We start from the raw sequence: 16,550 nt of genomic DNA, 5'->3' as shown, positions 1-16,550 counted from the left end.
GAGTAAGATCTATATCATTGGTAGGACTGAACGGTTGCACGGTACATATATCATCTAAGCAAAGGACACTGTCATTTTATTGTCTCTAGCGTCTACAAAAAAAAGTAAGCATATATAAACAATAGAAGAAGAAAAAACTCATAATCTTTCAAAATAAAGCTAACCGGGGTGTTGTGGGATCTTGTTGCAGTCACAATGAAAGAAAGAATTTGAAAACATCAGCATACAGTAACACAAGAAAATTCAAACGTATAATGAATAAGGATGATCTGTGCTACCTTCTATAATGTATCCAAGATAAGCATATCCAATTGTCAACCACTTCCACCAGATTTTGATATTGCTGTGTGATCCAAAGGCAATAGAATCTGAGATATCATCTTTGAGAATATCAAACACACACGCACTAAGAAATTAGTAACATTTACCATACTCGGTGCTTGGAGGAAAGGAAACAAAGACAGACATAGTCTTCTCCATTTATCACCTACATCATAAATAAAGATTGAAACTCTACATAGATCAAGCAGGGATCACTATTTCTGAAGAGGCTTAGAGTAACATACTGGAAGTGGCGTGAATGAGAAGTCTGAAGCTACATATGGATTCTCACAATCTTCTCTGATTGGTAATTGCTTTCCAGTAATGAAACGGAATCGCAACTCAGACTATTTAATCCAGAGGTGTCATCGAAGAACAGAGCCGCCGGTGCCTTCCCTGTTGATCTGGACGTTTCCTTGCCATGTACCGAAGGGATTATTGAATTAGAATCTAAGGGAAACTATCAGTATCGTTAGAATAATATTTCATACCTGTATTTCTCGTATGAGAACGATGAAGGTGAAGAGGAGTCGGTTTTGGAGGGCTTGCTGCTGCTAAATTGATTAGGTTGGCGTTTCTAAGAAGTGTTTTAGAGAAAGGGATTATATAGGAGAAAAACAAAAGGGAGGTGGAAAGATACATCTCGTATAAATGAAGGTGTAAAGAGCAGGAATCAATCATTTACAGTGGGTGATTATTTCATAGTAACGGAGATTTGGAGAGAGTGGAAACGATGGCGATGGAGAGAAGAGTCAGAGACGAAGAAAGAGTAAGAAAGGTTTCAAATGGACCACAGCCAAATTTTATAAACCCAAAATATTAGGCCTATTTGCAATTCAATGTCGAGAAAGAAGGATGTGAAGTGGCATAAACAAAGCTTATGATTGGTTGATTTTTTTAGCTGAGGTGGACACCCTCTCTATTGAGGATATGCAATTTTTAGTGTTGTTACTAGATCGTTTTCCGCGCTACGCGCGGATAATTGGTTTTAAATCTAACAGTAGATTATGGTGTATGGACACTAATTTTTTGAAAGCATGCGGTGACTTTAGTTGTTTAAATGTTACATGAAGATTCTTAAATCCTTAAAAAAAAATCATAGTCTACATTTTATTTTACTTGAAAATAGTGTTTTTTAATTCATATGCGGATATTATGTACTATATTATTTTAGTTTATTTTTACTTATAAAAGATTTTATTGAATATTAAACAGATTAAAACAATAATAGAGAAAAATAGCTCTCCATTGCTGTGTGAGTTTAAAACAATATTTTAGCTTGTTTCTTCATTTTGTTGTGTTAGGTTTTTTTTCTTGACTTTTATATATTTACTCTATTAAAATAGAGTCATTCTTTTTATCTACTGGTTGTCATTTAAATTAGGACTATTTCTAGAGTTTTACAAATAATAGACACCATATAGTTGATTGAACCACATTAATTAAATTAAACCAACACGATTAGTATGTGTAAATTAAATTAAAAAATGGTGGTTATCTATGGGATAAGTCTTAGGCTTACTTTTGCTTTTAGGACAAATTATATGGTTTGATTTTTGGGCTTAGTATTAAGGAGAAAATTCAAAAAAATTGAATAAACTTTCCACCTTAATGAATCAAAAAATCAATTACTATTTTCAGGCCCAAAGGTGTTTAATATTTTTAACAAAACAAAATTATCCATTATTAATCACTTATTTAAATCATATACTCTAAAATATGTTAATGTATTTTTTATTTTAAGTTACAATCACTCTGTTTTGATAATTTTCAAAGTTAACTTTAAATAATTTATTGTTTTTTCTTAAATAATTTACTGAATTAAAAAAAACTTAAACGTAAAGCAAAACCAAAAACCAAATCTAAAAACTAAAAACCAAAATCTGAAAACTCGGGTTATTTTTTTATTTACAAAATAAACTATTGCAATTTTTTAAAACAAATTTGTCATTTTTTCAGTTTTAAATTATATGTTCGATTATTTGAGATTTGCTTGTTGGTAATATCAGTTCAAACTAACTCAGCAGATCTAAAAACTAAAACCCAAAAGCAAAATTCGAAAATAAAAAATAGAAACTTAAAAACTAAAAACCAAAAATCTAAATCTAAAACCAAATCTAAAAAAAAAATGAAACTAAAAACTAATGCAAAACAATCATCACCACAAATTTTGGAATTCTGATTTTGTACCAAAACATACTTTAAATGAAGACAAAAATTAATTATATAAATTTTTAATCAAAAAAAATTTTGCTCTTGAAAAGCGCAGATCAAAATCTAGTTTTTAATTAAAGCTTTACTAACTTTTCCGGTTTTTTATGGCCTCTAATTGTCTGAAGTTAGTGGGAACAGTTTTAAGATGGAAAGGTCATTATAATTGTTTATACTTTTTATTTTATTGTGTTTACGTGTTTCACAGAAAGAAACGTATCAGAAATTTTATTTTTCTGCGTTCATATCATTTGGATGTACATAAAATTTGAGACTTCAAAAATTTCATCCTCCAATTTTTACGTGTTGGTGGTCTAAATTTATTTTATGTATTCATTGTTGTCCAATGAATTCAAAATGGTTAAAACTCACAATTTGTTGTGTATTTTTTAGGAAATTGTATGGCACACACCATAGGAAATATAATACCAAGCTGAGCCACCGAAAACATGATTTATAGTTGTTGTGCACTCAAACCAAGCAATCTACAACAATATATTAAAAATTATCAGAAGTACCCATGAATATCATAATAAATTAGTAAAAAAAAGGCAACTCTTGTACCTTCGCATTCTCATGTTTGCATTCTCATGTTTGATGTAGGAGAATAGTTCAGCTATAGTGACTGCCACAGGCTTAGTCACAATCTCTGCATTAATCTTCCAAGCAATATCCTAGTTGGAGCCCAACCTGAAAAAATGAGAAAGCCTTAATCATGTCAGTACTTGAGTTGGAAGAAAATATATCTCAAAACATAAATACATACCAGCTAAGATAATCTCTTGTTGGTTGGACATCAGTGTCCATAAAAACCCGTGAAGATGACATAGTAGTCGAGCAAGGGTTCCTGATGTTTACACATGAATGTATCAGTAATCAGATTCAGAAAACGATAACAAACTCTATATATCACAAAATGATAAAATTAAAGCTGGATATGCTAACCTCCAATCCGTTTTGGATTCAATGTGGTGACTAAAATAGCACTTGGAGTCCTCCCATATGACTTGTACTTCAGGCAGAAATCTGCTGCAGCTTTGTCCCATATGTATAGTTTCATCAATGGTCCGCTATAATATTTAAACTCAAATGTTAAGATAAACACACATACAAAATGTCGATATTAATGGGCAAACTTACCTACGTGTCTGCACATGAACCCTCAGATGCCGCTTCTTTGCTATATCAACTCCGTTAAGGATGGGACAGTCCGTCAGAGGCTGCTCATTGACCAACTTCATGTGTCCAAGATAATCTGAAATAGTAAGAGTTGAGTTTGGTAATTATCGAACTTATACTCTTTAAAAATAACAAATGTATGTCTATATAGGTTAAGTTCGGTGAATATCCAAGTTATACAATAATAATAACATCAAAACGTATGTATACTATACTAAAACTTAACCCACAGATTCATGACTAAATAAATTCATCAGTTGTTCACAGACTGAAGACTTAACCTCAAGATTTAAGAGTAAACCCCAACTGTAGCTCAATTGACTCCTACTTGCGAACGACAATTAGATAGAGGACTTACCATAAAGGTCAACCTTGAGGTCACAATTAGCTTCAAACTCCTCGTGGCTACGGAACCTGAACCAGTCTTCCTGAAAAGGAACCGGACTGTCCTAAAGAACCGAGAGGACAAAGTTCAAAGCTAACGAAATGGTGACACTATGATCAGCGACACTGGACTGATCTTTGCTTCTGGACCCGTAAAACTTGTTCAGTAAATAAACAGAACCTGCTTTCAAGTGAGGCATATACGTCTCAACCGTCCTGCTAAGATAAAACCTTGAATAACCGTTTCCTGACAACCAAACAAAATAGAAGATTAAAAGTGTTACTATGACAACCATTATCATGAGATGGAACAACTTGATGCATTCGTTGATTTAATAAAAAGTAATAAAATTTCGAATGGAATCAGTTGCTCAGACCATCATATGAAAGGCTTAAAACGAAACTAAGATCAGATAAAAAAACCACATCCTGGCCATTAGCTGGAGTAGGACGATGAGAACGTGCTTATCTACAAAACAGAGAGATCGATGAACCTGTGCTATCTACAAAACAGAAAGCTCTCTATAAAAAAAACTGCTTGCGAGCTGTAGCTTCTATTGTGACTTGAAGATATACGTTCACTCCAGGAACGAACAAACTTCAGGAATTTACCAAATCAGTTGCCAAAGGTTCGTCAGCGAAATAAGTGAACAGAATTTCCATGGAATTCCCAAGTTCTTTTCAATGATCCAACAAACCTGAGAAAGAATGGATTAATAGAAACTATATGTCACTAAACAACTCAGTTGGCATTATACTTTAGATAAATCAAACCAAAGTTAATAAGATCAAGCATCCAAGTATTCATATGAGGTTGAAATATAAAAGAAAGTACTGTTATTTTTATGTAGGAGTATGATAAATAGAAATCACTCTATAGAAGTACATCTTGCCGAGATGGATTGCAATATGATTCATATATTTCATAGCTCTCTTATCATTACGTAAATGTTACTATATCAACCGATCAATAGAAGACGGACCTGCTCGTCAATGAGGAGCATCTCCACGCCAGTGAGTGTCTTCGTGTTTGGGTTTCGAGCCTCCCAAAAATGTATCAGACGAAACCGTAACTCCTCTTGATGTGGGCGCATTGTGACATCTCTGAAGAACATCACATCGTCACCGTGCGCGGAGGAAGATTGCGATCTCGGAATGGCAGAGGAAACAGCGGTTTTGCCGTTTGGTTTGATTGCAATCTCGGAAGCTGCAACGGACTTCCCGGTAGGTGTCTTCGAAATCGCGGAGGAGGAAAGGATCTTCCGTTTTGGCTTCCGATAGCTGGATACTGGAGATTTGCCGGTGGATTCCATTGCCGTAGATTTTTGAGAGGATATTATCGATTTTAATCGGAGCAAAATATGAGAAAAGTGTTTTATAGAGAGATTGATAGAGGGGAAGACGAAAGAGAACCTTTGAATGAGCTGTGATTACACGAAGGTTTGATTAGAGAAGATAGTGGAGAGGTGGTTCGTCTGATCTACGAAACGGTTTTGGGGAGATGAGGAATGGAAAATGAGAAGTAGGATTCGGCGATTATGTTCAACATGCCTAAATGATGAGTTTATGTTTGACAGGCCAAAATATTAAACAGACCGAATTAAAAATTGAAGCCCACAACCACAATAATTCGTATCTGACGTGGACAATTAATAGAACATGAGTGGATGAATATAATTGTCGACGTGGACAGGCTAAGAGGGGTTTATTAAGCACTTTTAGTATAGTATAGATTATTATATTTGTACCGTATGCAAGGAATAAAATAAGGGATACAAAAATAACTTTAAATAAAATGTGTTTATCATAGGTTATTCTGTTTTCTCTAAGAGTCTTCCAATACTGTTGTTCAGTGTTCACTGAAATATTTTTCATATATTACTTAGATAAGGTTTATTTTCTTGGATGTTTCAGATAGATATTACAATATTGAAGTAGTGCTAAGCACTATTAGTGATTTCTTTACGATATAGCAGAGGAATATTATATTAAAAACTCTTGTATCAACTTATTGAACATAAAGATAAACATCGTCTTAGAATATAGTAGCATACATGAGAAAATATTACATAAACATGAACAGCAATTGATAAAGGTTGTTATATAGCATATCATGTTAGATTTGCTATTAATCCTACTAAGTCTCCATTGCGTCACTCTCATCAACAACTCCATTACTCATTTTTAACTTGTTGAACTCTCTTAGTTTCTCCACCCACACAGTGTAACTCGAGTTCGTCGCCAAGACATCTTTCGAAACTTCCTTCATCTTCACCAATGTAGCGGAGTATCTCTCAAACTCATAAATCTTTTTCCATAACAAAGTTTGCTTCTGTGCATCACTACTCTCGCAGGTCAGATCATCCAAACACTCTTTTGCTTCCTCAAGCTTAGCCCAAAAGCAAGTATCCTGCGTAGTGCTAGCGTATCGAGTCCTCGCACGCTTCTCTTTATGAGGCTCTCCTCTTGCTTTCCACCACTTATCAATCACTTCATACCTTTTGGGTCTATTCCCACTCTTCATGTAATGACCACTCGTCCTTGAGTATTTGTACTTGTAGAAGTACGCAATGTCGAGTGGTTCGAATAAGAGTTGGTAAAGCTTTGATGTGTATACCCATTTCTTTGCCAGATAAAAATCAAAAGGTAACTCATTCTTCTCCACCATTTCAAACACGCCATCCCAAAACTTAGCTAGCTTTGCCCGACTCATGTTCACCCTTATCTCTCTTGTATTTGAGAATTGTCTAAAGTTATCGTAGTAACCGAACTGCTTTGTTGACACGTCGCAATTATGTTTGTACCATTCAATGTGCTTTGGTAACTCACTCGTTCTCAAAATCGGAGCACGATTTTTCTTTGTAGCTGTTTCTATGCACTCTTTCACCAACACACCAATTTCTTGATCATTAGAGAATCCTAGAGACTCAACAGCTAATGCAGCACCAGCTTCGTAGCTATTGTCTGAGATACGTCCACCACGAAAGCTTCTAGATATAAGAAACTGGTAAGAGAGTGTGGACACGTAATATCCGTACCCTTGATGTTCCTCAATGTTTGGAGTTCCTGTCGAGTTGAGTATACGAAACATCCCACAAACTGAATCAGCATTTTCTAAGCAAAGACCTCCACTGTCGGAGCAGAAGAGATAGGTTCCGAAGGGCCAGAATCGATCAGCATTTCCTCTAGGAACGAGGTCGTGGATGGACACCACGTGGCAGAACTTGTAGGCTAAACGTGATCGGGACACTGAGAAAGAGAAAGATTGGTTTCCGAGCAGAGGAGAGCCGAAGGTGATGCAGAGGAGGCGGAATGGCGGCGGAGAAGGTTGTGAGAGAAGCCAAAGTGCGGTGAGTGCCGCCAACGCGCCGCCAGTTGAATGTCCGGTAATTACCACTTGTTTAGTTTCTTCCAGTTCCAATCCTTTTGTGATCTGTTATGTTTTAAAAAAGTTGGAAGAAACTAGGGTTGATAAGGATTATCAATGGACAAATGAATGCCTATATAGATATGTAAATATCTTCTTCTTCTTTTTTGCTTCTATGCCATTTTAGCATCTAGCTTTATACAAATTTGAATAATGTAATTATTTATTGCATTAATCGATGCAAGGAATCAATGGACCAAACAAAAGCATGTTGAATACAATAGGTGTCAGTAATCGGCCATACGTGTATTTTGTTGACCCTTATAAATTATGTGAGCTTAAACTTTTAGAACTGGCACCATGATAAAAAAAGTTTTCTCATGTTCACCCCTTAGGACGAATCTGTTCACTACCAAAATGATATCCAGTTAAATTTTGTCAAGTTATATTCAGTTTATGTTTGACCAAAAAAAATATCCAGTTTTTGAAAATAAAAAATAAAAATAATCAGTAAATTGTATTATATCCAAACTCTTAACCTATATCCTAAGCTTTAAACCCTAAAGCCTAAATTCTAGGGTTTAGAGTTCTTACGATTTAGGGTTTTTAGGGTTTTTTGACGGCTAAAGTTTAGCATTAAAAGTTTTGCTGACAGCGTTAAAATGTTTAAGTTTATTTTTTTCGGTAGTTAATACTATTTCTAATTTAAAATAAAATTATAAATAGAATATAACTTAACAAATTTTTACTGGTTATCATTTTTTGGTAAACGCACAGATTCACTCTAGGAAATGAACAGAGGAAAAATTTATAAAATAATTCTAATGATAAAACAATTCTAGGGGTTTCCTTGCAAACAAATTACACAAAAAAACATAAAGATATCGGTAAAATAAATATTTTTTTGGAAGTTAGTAATGCCACATTGCCATATATGAATTTGAATAAGTAATTGGCCAAATAAGTAATCAGGGCAAACTGACCACTGGTTCTCTTTCTCGAATTGTCTCATATCTAACGAAAACGATTTTTATAATATGCACAAATTAAATAGATCAAACAAAAAACAAAAGTTTACAACAAATAACAGGCAGTTTAATTCCAATAACAAATAAATCACATTCCGCGCTGACAGACCACTAGTTATTATGATATACTAGATCAGTGAAAATGAAATGTTTTAGAATCTTTCAGGGATTTCTTCTAAGAAAATATTACTCTATATTATTTATTTATCTATTGTCTGTTTTGTTTATAGCCTGATAGGGATTAGTGGTGATATTGTGAAAAAGACACTTTGTCTATCTGGTTAAAGACGAAAGACCGAGATAACAAATAATGAACAAAAGAGTGATGCTATAATATTGCTATCATCTCTTTGCTTTACCATTTTGACACTAGAGTTAATTTAAGAAAACATCGTTTTCCATAAATAAAATAAAATAAAATACAATCAATTTCTGATGGAAAGTAGCTAAGAACATCAGCATCATTGAAGATTTTTTTTTACTGAATTCTAATGAATATATATATATATATATATGATATAAAAAAATAGACAAAAATCATACAAGATTAATTTTATTTTATTAGCAAAATATTATTCTGTCCTTTTCTAGAATTATTATTCTGTTTTATTTATCTATTGTGTAGCTTTATAGAGGCACTTTTCGATTTACTTTACCATTTTGACGCTAAAGATAATTTAAGAAAATTTCGGTCTTTTACGAATCAATTCAAATTAGTTTCTGATAGAACCTTGTTAAAAGCATCAGCATAATTGGATTTTTAATTTTAACTAAATTTATAATGGATGAAAAGTCTAAATATTAGAAAAGGAAAAGAGAGACAAAATCATCTTTGGTTTCAAAAACTTTTAGAGAATTCATAAGAATCTCCTAATATACATGATATATTATAAATGGTTGTCAAATTTATTAGAAAATCTAATACAATGGTTATTTTGAAAATGGTTAACAAGTTTTAAATATTAATAAAATGTTTATAAAATTTTAAAAGAGAAGGACAATATGCTTTTATGTTTTATCCCTTTTAAATAGAAGTTGTCATAATTAGACATGAGCGTTCGGGTAGACTCTGGGGTTCGGGTCGGATATTTTGGATTTCGGTTCTAATTTTCATGACACCCTAGGTCCCATTTGATGCGCCCTTGAGTAGCGCACCGGGAAAAATAAACATTCGGGTCGGATATTTTGGATTTCGGTTCTAATTTTCATGACACCCTAGGTCCCATTTGATGCGCCCTTGAGTAGCGCACAGGGCAAAATAAACATGCATGGCTTGGTCATGAAAAGCAGTAATGATATATGTTCATTGTTTGACTCATATCTTCCAAACCACGAGGCTTCTATGCATGAAATCACTTGCAGAATGTGCTCAACTCAGTTACGGAGCTCCTCGAAGAAGAATCAGATCAAATGGAATTCGGATGTGGGAGTTATGCAATTTGCAAATCAGGTGATCTCCAGTTATCGCGAATTTGGACTGTACGGATCATCCAGCCCACGTCTTGACCCTTACCACCATGGACCATAACGACCAGAATGAACCTGGACAGTAGTCGAAGGGTCTTCTTGACCAGTCCATCTCAAACTCAACAACTTTGACTCATTTATTATTTTCTAGTCAAATTTCTCATTTCCAAAATGTGTGATTCCCACAAATAATTATGTCTTTCTTTGACCACATCTAGTATAAATATGTAAACTCTTCTATGAATAAAATCAGTCTAAGTTTGAGTTTATTTTGGTTTTCTTCTTTTCTCTGAGTGAGAGAGAGAGAGTTCTTTAGCTAGTTCATTGGTGTGAACCGGCTTGTTGATTTGGTTGTCAACCAATTCATCTTTATGCGTTGTTTGGTGGTTAGCCAACGCACTACATTCTTTCTTAGGTGGTTAGCCTTAGATCGTGGGTATATCAAGAGTCATGCCGCATCTCTTGACGATCCTTTCATTCCATCTCAGTTCCAGAAGTGTCATTTGCCTTCTCGGATCATATCCAACACCCAGCTAAAGTGATCCTTCAGTTTAGGGCGTATCAAGTGGTATCAGAGCCACTTTTGCTGGTTTATTTTTATTTCATATTTTCATCTTCTCATCTCTCTACGATTTTCTTTTCTTATTTCTTGTTGGATCCGGGCTGTTCCTTTACTCCCTTGTGATCGCCAGTTATTAAAAAAAAAGATAAAAAAAAAAGAGTAAAAGTTTTGGCTTGAATCATTTCTGAAGAGAAATCCAGGGGGAGTGGTGGAAGAGAAACCCTGCTGACTGAAGAGAAACCCAGCCTTAGGACAGTTAAGGCAAATCCATATAAAAATCTCTTCATCTTCCTTTCTCTTTTTTTTTTTACCCGTAAAAGGTTGTTTTGGTTTTTGATTGCTGATTTTTTACTGCCTATCATCCTTTGGACCAGTGGAAAGAACTCTGAGTGATCACCTAAAAATCGAGAGCTAAACACTTTGAAAGTTTGAGGATTTTAATTTGCTAACTCTTTTGTTAAATGTTTTCAGGATGTTTGGACTTCACAAGAAATCAAATCAGGCTTCAAAACACAAGATGTTTATTATCCTTTTAAAACCGTGCTTGAAAGAAAGCAATTGATTTTTGGAGATAACAAACATTTTGCTTCTACTGGGTTTGATTTTGTGCAGAAAAAAAAGAAATCAAAGGAAGATGCAAAATAGGTTCGATGATGATGAGAAGAGGGTCGGAAATGGTGATCGTCCCTTCACCAAAACCAAGAGAAGCAACCGTGATATGCTTGATCAGAACGAGATTCAGACTTATGCTAGTTTGGAGAAGATGTTGCATAAGGCAATTTTTGCTATTCAGCAACTCAAAAAGAAGGGAAACACCAACACTTCTTCTGCACCAAAGCAGCAAGATCTAAAACGATGTAATTTCTCTTCTCTTTCAAATTCTGATTTGAAAACTAATGAGTTTTCTTTTGATAAAAACAAAGCTGTGAAAACCACAAGCAAAGCTCATTCTATCAGGTGCTTCAAATGTCATAGGATCGGTCATTATGCTAACAAGTGCCAAAACCAGAAACCGTTGGTGACTTTGGAGAATGACAAAGTTGAAACCGAACCAGAAAAAGAAGAATTTCCAGACCCATTGCCAATTTTCGATGACTACACACATGAGCCAATGGAAGGTTTGAAATATTGTGAATATAAGAACTTATTTTCTTCTCAATCTGAATCAATTCCTGATGAATCTTGTTTGCAATTAACCGTTTTACAACCAGAGAATCCAAGTAGTCTTGAATTAATTTCTCAGTTTGAAAAGGATTATGAAAACATTTTGAACAAGGATGAATTTTCTAGTCCTTTGAAAGCTCTTGATATGGTACATATGACCTTGGTTTTGGAAGCTTTGTGTCAATATAGGAAGAGCCAGATGAAGAACAAAACCGTGGTCATCAAACAAACCAAGAAAGATCTTCCATTCAAAAATCAGACCAAACTCAAGGTGAGCAATGTTCTGATTATGATTCCTTTGCTTATAACCCTTTTTGTTTTAATGTTCCAGATTTGAGGACAAATATTTTTGAAGAGGAAGAGAATGATGCACCTTTGAGTAGCGCACCAGACAAAACAAACATGCATGGCTTGATCATGGAAAGAAGTAATGATATATATTCATTGTTTGACTCATATCTTCTAAACCACGGGGCCTCTATGCATGAAATCACTTGGATAATGTGCTCAACTCAATTACGGAGCTCCTCGAAGAAGAATCAGATCAAACGGAGTTCATATGTGGGAGTTATGCAATTTGCAAATCATCTGATCTCCAGTTCTCGCGAATTTGGGCCGTACGGATCATCCAGCCCACGTCTTGATCCTTACCACCATGGACCAGAACGATCAGAATTAACCTGGACAGTAGCCGAAGAGTCTCCTTGACCAATCCACCTCAAACTCATCAACTTTGACTCATTTATTATTTTCAAGTCAAATTTCTCATTTCCTAGATGTGTGATTCCCACAAATAATTATGTCTTTCTTTGACCACATCTAGTATAAATATGTAAACTCTTATATGAATAAAATCAGTCTAAGTTTGAGTTTATTTTAGTTTTCTTCTTTTCTCTGAGTGAGAGAGAGAGTTCTTTAGCTAGTTCATTGGTGTGAACCGGCTTGTTGATTTGGTGGTCAGCCAATTCATCTTTGTATGTTGTTTGGTGGTTAGCCAACGCACTACATTTTTTCCTAGGTGGTTAGCCTTAGATCGTGGGAATATCAAGAACCATTCCGCATCTCTTGACGATCCTTTCATTCCATCTCAGTTCTAGAAGTGCCATTTTCCTTCTCGGATCATATCCAACACCCAACTAAAGTGATCCTTCAGTTTATGGCGTATCACCATTTTAGTAAATTTGTAAGTACATGGTCGGGTTCAGATATATATCATATCGGTTTTGGTTATAATTCGTATCACATTCTATAACTCATAAGTTAACCATATATCGTTCGGATTATGGTTATATCGGATCAGTTTGGATAACCCGAAGTAAAATCTAAAATTTAAAAGCAAAATATAAGAAATATATACTTATTTCTATAGAATTGTGTATTTAAGATACTTATTTAAAATTTAAATACTTTTTTAGATATCATACCAAAATAAGTATGAAATTGAATATTTGAAGTACATATTTATGTTCCAAATATTTGTATTGCATACTAATTTAAACATTCGGATCGGTTGCTTCAGATATTATTACGGGGTTTTTTAGTTTTTCGAAGTTATTCGTTTGGGTTCGGTTAATAACACTTCGACTTCGGGTATTTTCTGTAACACCCTACAAGACTCATTGAGATGTTTTTTTATATTTATTTTGGACTACGTACGGATCAATTTTTCGGTTCAGATTCAGTTCGTGCGGGTTACAGATTTTATGCCGAGACATACTCATAATAGTAGCATAAATTGAATTTGTTTTTACATCAACGCATTAACTAACCCCAATTTGTATGGAGGATAACAGATACTAGGTAATAGGTAATAACTCGCGCCTTGCACGAGATGTAATGATTAGTTTCCTTATTTTTAATAAAAACACATTAAATCTGTTTAATCTGGATATCGGTTCGGTTTTAAGTTATTTTTGGTTTTTAATCTCCTAAAATATAACTATTATTTTAAATTAATATTTATTTTGGTTTATTCGGTTAGAATGTTTGATTTTTTTTAGTTTTTTTCAGTACAAACCAAAAATTACTATTATTTGTTAATTTTTATGTTATAAATTTTAGATAGTCGTCATGTCAAACCAATAGTTTCATATCATAGTTTGTAAACGGATAATAGTTCAAGAAAAATAAAAGAAAATTATTAAAACAAATCATTTCACTACAATTTGGTCAGTAGTTAAACAAGCATTAAGAAAATAAATATTTCAACTTCCAAAAAAAAAAATAGATACTTTAGTTGTGGTAAATACTTAGTTACAAGGTGCTCACATCAAAGTGCACATGTATATGTATGTAAAAGTATATAAAAATAGTTGACAAATATATAAAGATATTGTTAATTAATATATTTTTTTTCTTTTTTTTTGGAACAAATTGTTAGTTAATATTATATGACATTTTTGTTCAAAATAATATATGAAAGATAAAATTAAAATTAATTAAAAATTAAAAAGGCATTGACATTAGTGAATTTTTTTCATATAAAGAAAAATAAATTATATCTGTAAATAGAGGTGGGCACAGATCGAATATCCGGGTATTTGGAGGCATTCATGTCGATTCAATCTTTAGCCACCTACAAGGAGGGTATGCATTCACCTATGAGATATGGAGAGAAAGAAACTGTCCGGCTGCTTAAGGGTATAATTCGCTCCTTTAAAAGTGCCTCCCCCCCCCCCCCCCCCCCCCCAAATGTTTGGCACTATGTTAGGTTGAAAGCTAGGCATCCCCCTTACTTATTCCTCACTCTTACCATCAGTTTGTTGGTTTCTCTTCCTCTTTTTGGTTTGTTTAGGTGCTTGCTTGCTTTATGTAAGCTCAATTAATTCATTAAAGAAAACCTTTTGTCAGAAAAACTGTGAAGTAGGGGGCATAGTGTAAACAGCGAAAGTTCCATCACTGTCTTTCTGTCATTGTTTGGGCTCAGATCCGTGAAGGACAACACAAAATGCAAATCATAGCTTTCTTAAGAGAACATGTGCATCTATGGTGAATACAATGATGTCTAGACAAATAAATGTTTTCCTATGTGGGTGTTAACTTTTATCTATACACTTTTTTCCAAGTTCCCTTGAAAATTAGCTTAGCTTACACTAAATGTATTAAAATAAATTTTAATTTTGGACTATGCTTGTTATTTGTTCATGATCCATTTATCCATTTTAGACTAAATCCAAAAGTAAAAGTGTATCTAATTTATTGAGTTTATCTATAAGTACTCTATAAGATTTCCACCTCTTTAAATGTTTTAGACAATTTTATAAAATATTTTTTAGATATTAGTATAAGAACATCTAGACGAATGTGTTAAAAATATCTAAAAGGTAAGAAAATTACAGTAGAATAATCTAAATTTTGTAAAAATCTTTGACAGATTATAAGCATCTATTCCTCTATTAATTTGTACCGTATACAAAAAATAAAATAAGCGAAAAAAAACTTTACATAAAACGTGTTCATCATAGGTTAATTTTTTTTCTCTAAGAGTCTTCCAATACTATTCGCTAAAGTATTTTTTTTTAGATTGGTTTAGATAGAAATTGCGCTCTATTAGTGATTTCTTTACAATATAGCAGAGGAATCAACACAATAATTAGGCTTGGTTCTCTCCAGAGCATGACACATCAGACTTTAAAATGCATGAGGAACTGACATGTCATTAACTGAAAAAACTTGGAGAACCAATTAACTTATTTCGTTTCTACACGTCATTTTTTCTTCTCCATTGAAATCAAAATCATATCATCAAAGATGGTGGAGTGAACAGATTCGTGGGTCTCTTGATTCATCTTTAGTTCACTTTCTCTGTCACCGGATTTCATAGTTCGACTCATCTCTTCCAGCCTTGTGGCCAGCTTCATCTCCTCATAATTCACCTCTGTCTCGAGCTTCCTCTTCTCCGTCGCAGTTCGTCGTCTGTCTCGGGCCTGAATCGTGACCTCCATCTTCTTCTTCTTCTCAGGCTTGGCTCGTGGTGGTGGTTCGGTTCGTGGTCCAGCCAGCAGCACCGTACTCGTCTTCTGCAACTCCGGTTATCACTCCGTCGTGGCTGAGCTTCCGATTGAGAAGCTCGACAACTCCTCCAATGGGTCTCTCTTCCAAATCGCCTACTCCGTCGTACTCTCAGCCATCGCAATCGTCGGAAACAGCCGTGGTAATCGCCGGAATTGTCGAGATCGAAGTGAAGAAGAACGACAATGGTGATCTTTAGCTGTTTTGCACATATAGTCCTTAACGTTTTCGACTATTCACGATTTGACCCCAAAACTCTTGATATTGCAGATACACCCTCTCAAATCAACCTCTGTACTTTCGATTGTGAAATTTAACCCAACCAAGAATTGTGAATTTGCAGCGCTGGTCCCTGAACTTTTGTTAAAATCACATTGGGCCCAAGACTTCCATAATGTGCAATTTAACCCATGATTTTCGCCATAAACTTCCAAATGTTCATTCCAAACCCTATCAAATGCAATTATGTATGAAAATGCAATATAAAGACCTAAATACAACCTAGAATGATTAGAATGAGCTAAATGATATCCTAAATACCATTAAAATCATGTTATATCATAGATGAGAGAACACGATCCTCCTCCATCTTCTTTCTCGGAGAGTGAAGAGATCCGTGAATAAGTGTAGAGAGTTTTGGGTGGGAGTTCTAGGGTTTATGGTAACGGTGCAGATCTCTGGTGGATTGTGAAGATTCCAGCATCCAGTGATGGTGAAGACCGGCAGCTCTGACGTCGCTCTCCTCCACGTCTCGGTTCCGCTACATAATACCAACAAGAGTAAAGATGAGATGACTCTATCACTCTAAGGACAACAGTGGTGGTGACGATCAGAGATGAACACAACGTTTTTTCGC

The 16,550-nt window shown here is 34.4% G+C and overlaps 1 protein-coding gene across 1 annotated transcript; it reads right to left on the bottom strand.

The window, feature by feature from the left end:
* Positions 1–6,093: 6,093 nt before the first annotated feature.
* Positions 6,094–10,069, bottom strand: LOC106363474 (lipase-like PAD4). The gene is made up of 2 exons (XM_013803206.3): positions 10,004–10,069; positions 6,094–7,528 (listed from the first exon to the last, which is right to left on the bottom strand). Exons 1-2 carry the CDS (start codon positions 10,067–10,069, stop codon positions 6,233–6,235), a joined length of 1,362 nt encoding a protein of 453 aa, XP_013658660.1. The 3' UTR covers positions 6,094–6,232.
* Between the last annotated feature and the right edge of the window lie 6,481 nt (positions 10,070–16,550).

Source organism: Brassica napus, chromosome C8 (assembly GCF_020379485.1).
Source record: "Brassica napus cultivar Da-Ae chromosome C8, Da-Ae, whole genome shotgun sequence".
Lineage (NCBI taxonomy): Eukaryota > Viridiplantae > Streptophyta > Magnoliopsida > Brassicales > Brassicaceae > Brassica > Brassica napus.
This window is presented reverse-complemented; position numbering and strand designations above follow the sequence as displayed.

What these genes read in the sequence shown, in the direction of transcription:
- LOC106363474 (XM_013803206.3), bottom strand. Translation starts at nt 10,069, where the DNA reads ATGGACTGGTCAAGAAGACCCTTCGACTACTGTCCAGGTTCATTCTGG. An exon ending in GGTCGTTATGGTCCATGGTG is followed by an intron (nt 7,529 to 10,003) that starts GTAAGGGTCAAG and finishes AAAACATAACAG; the next exon opens with ATCACAAAAGGATTGGAACT.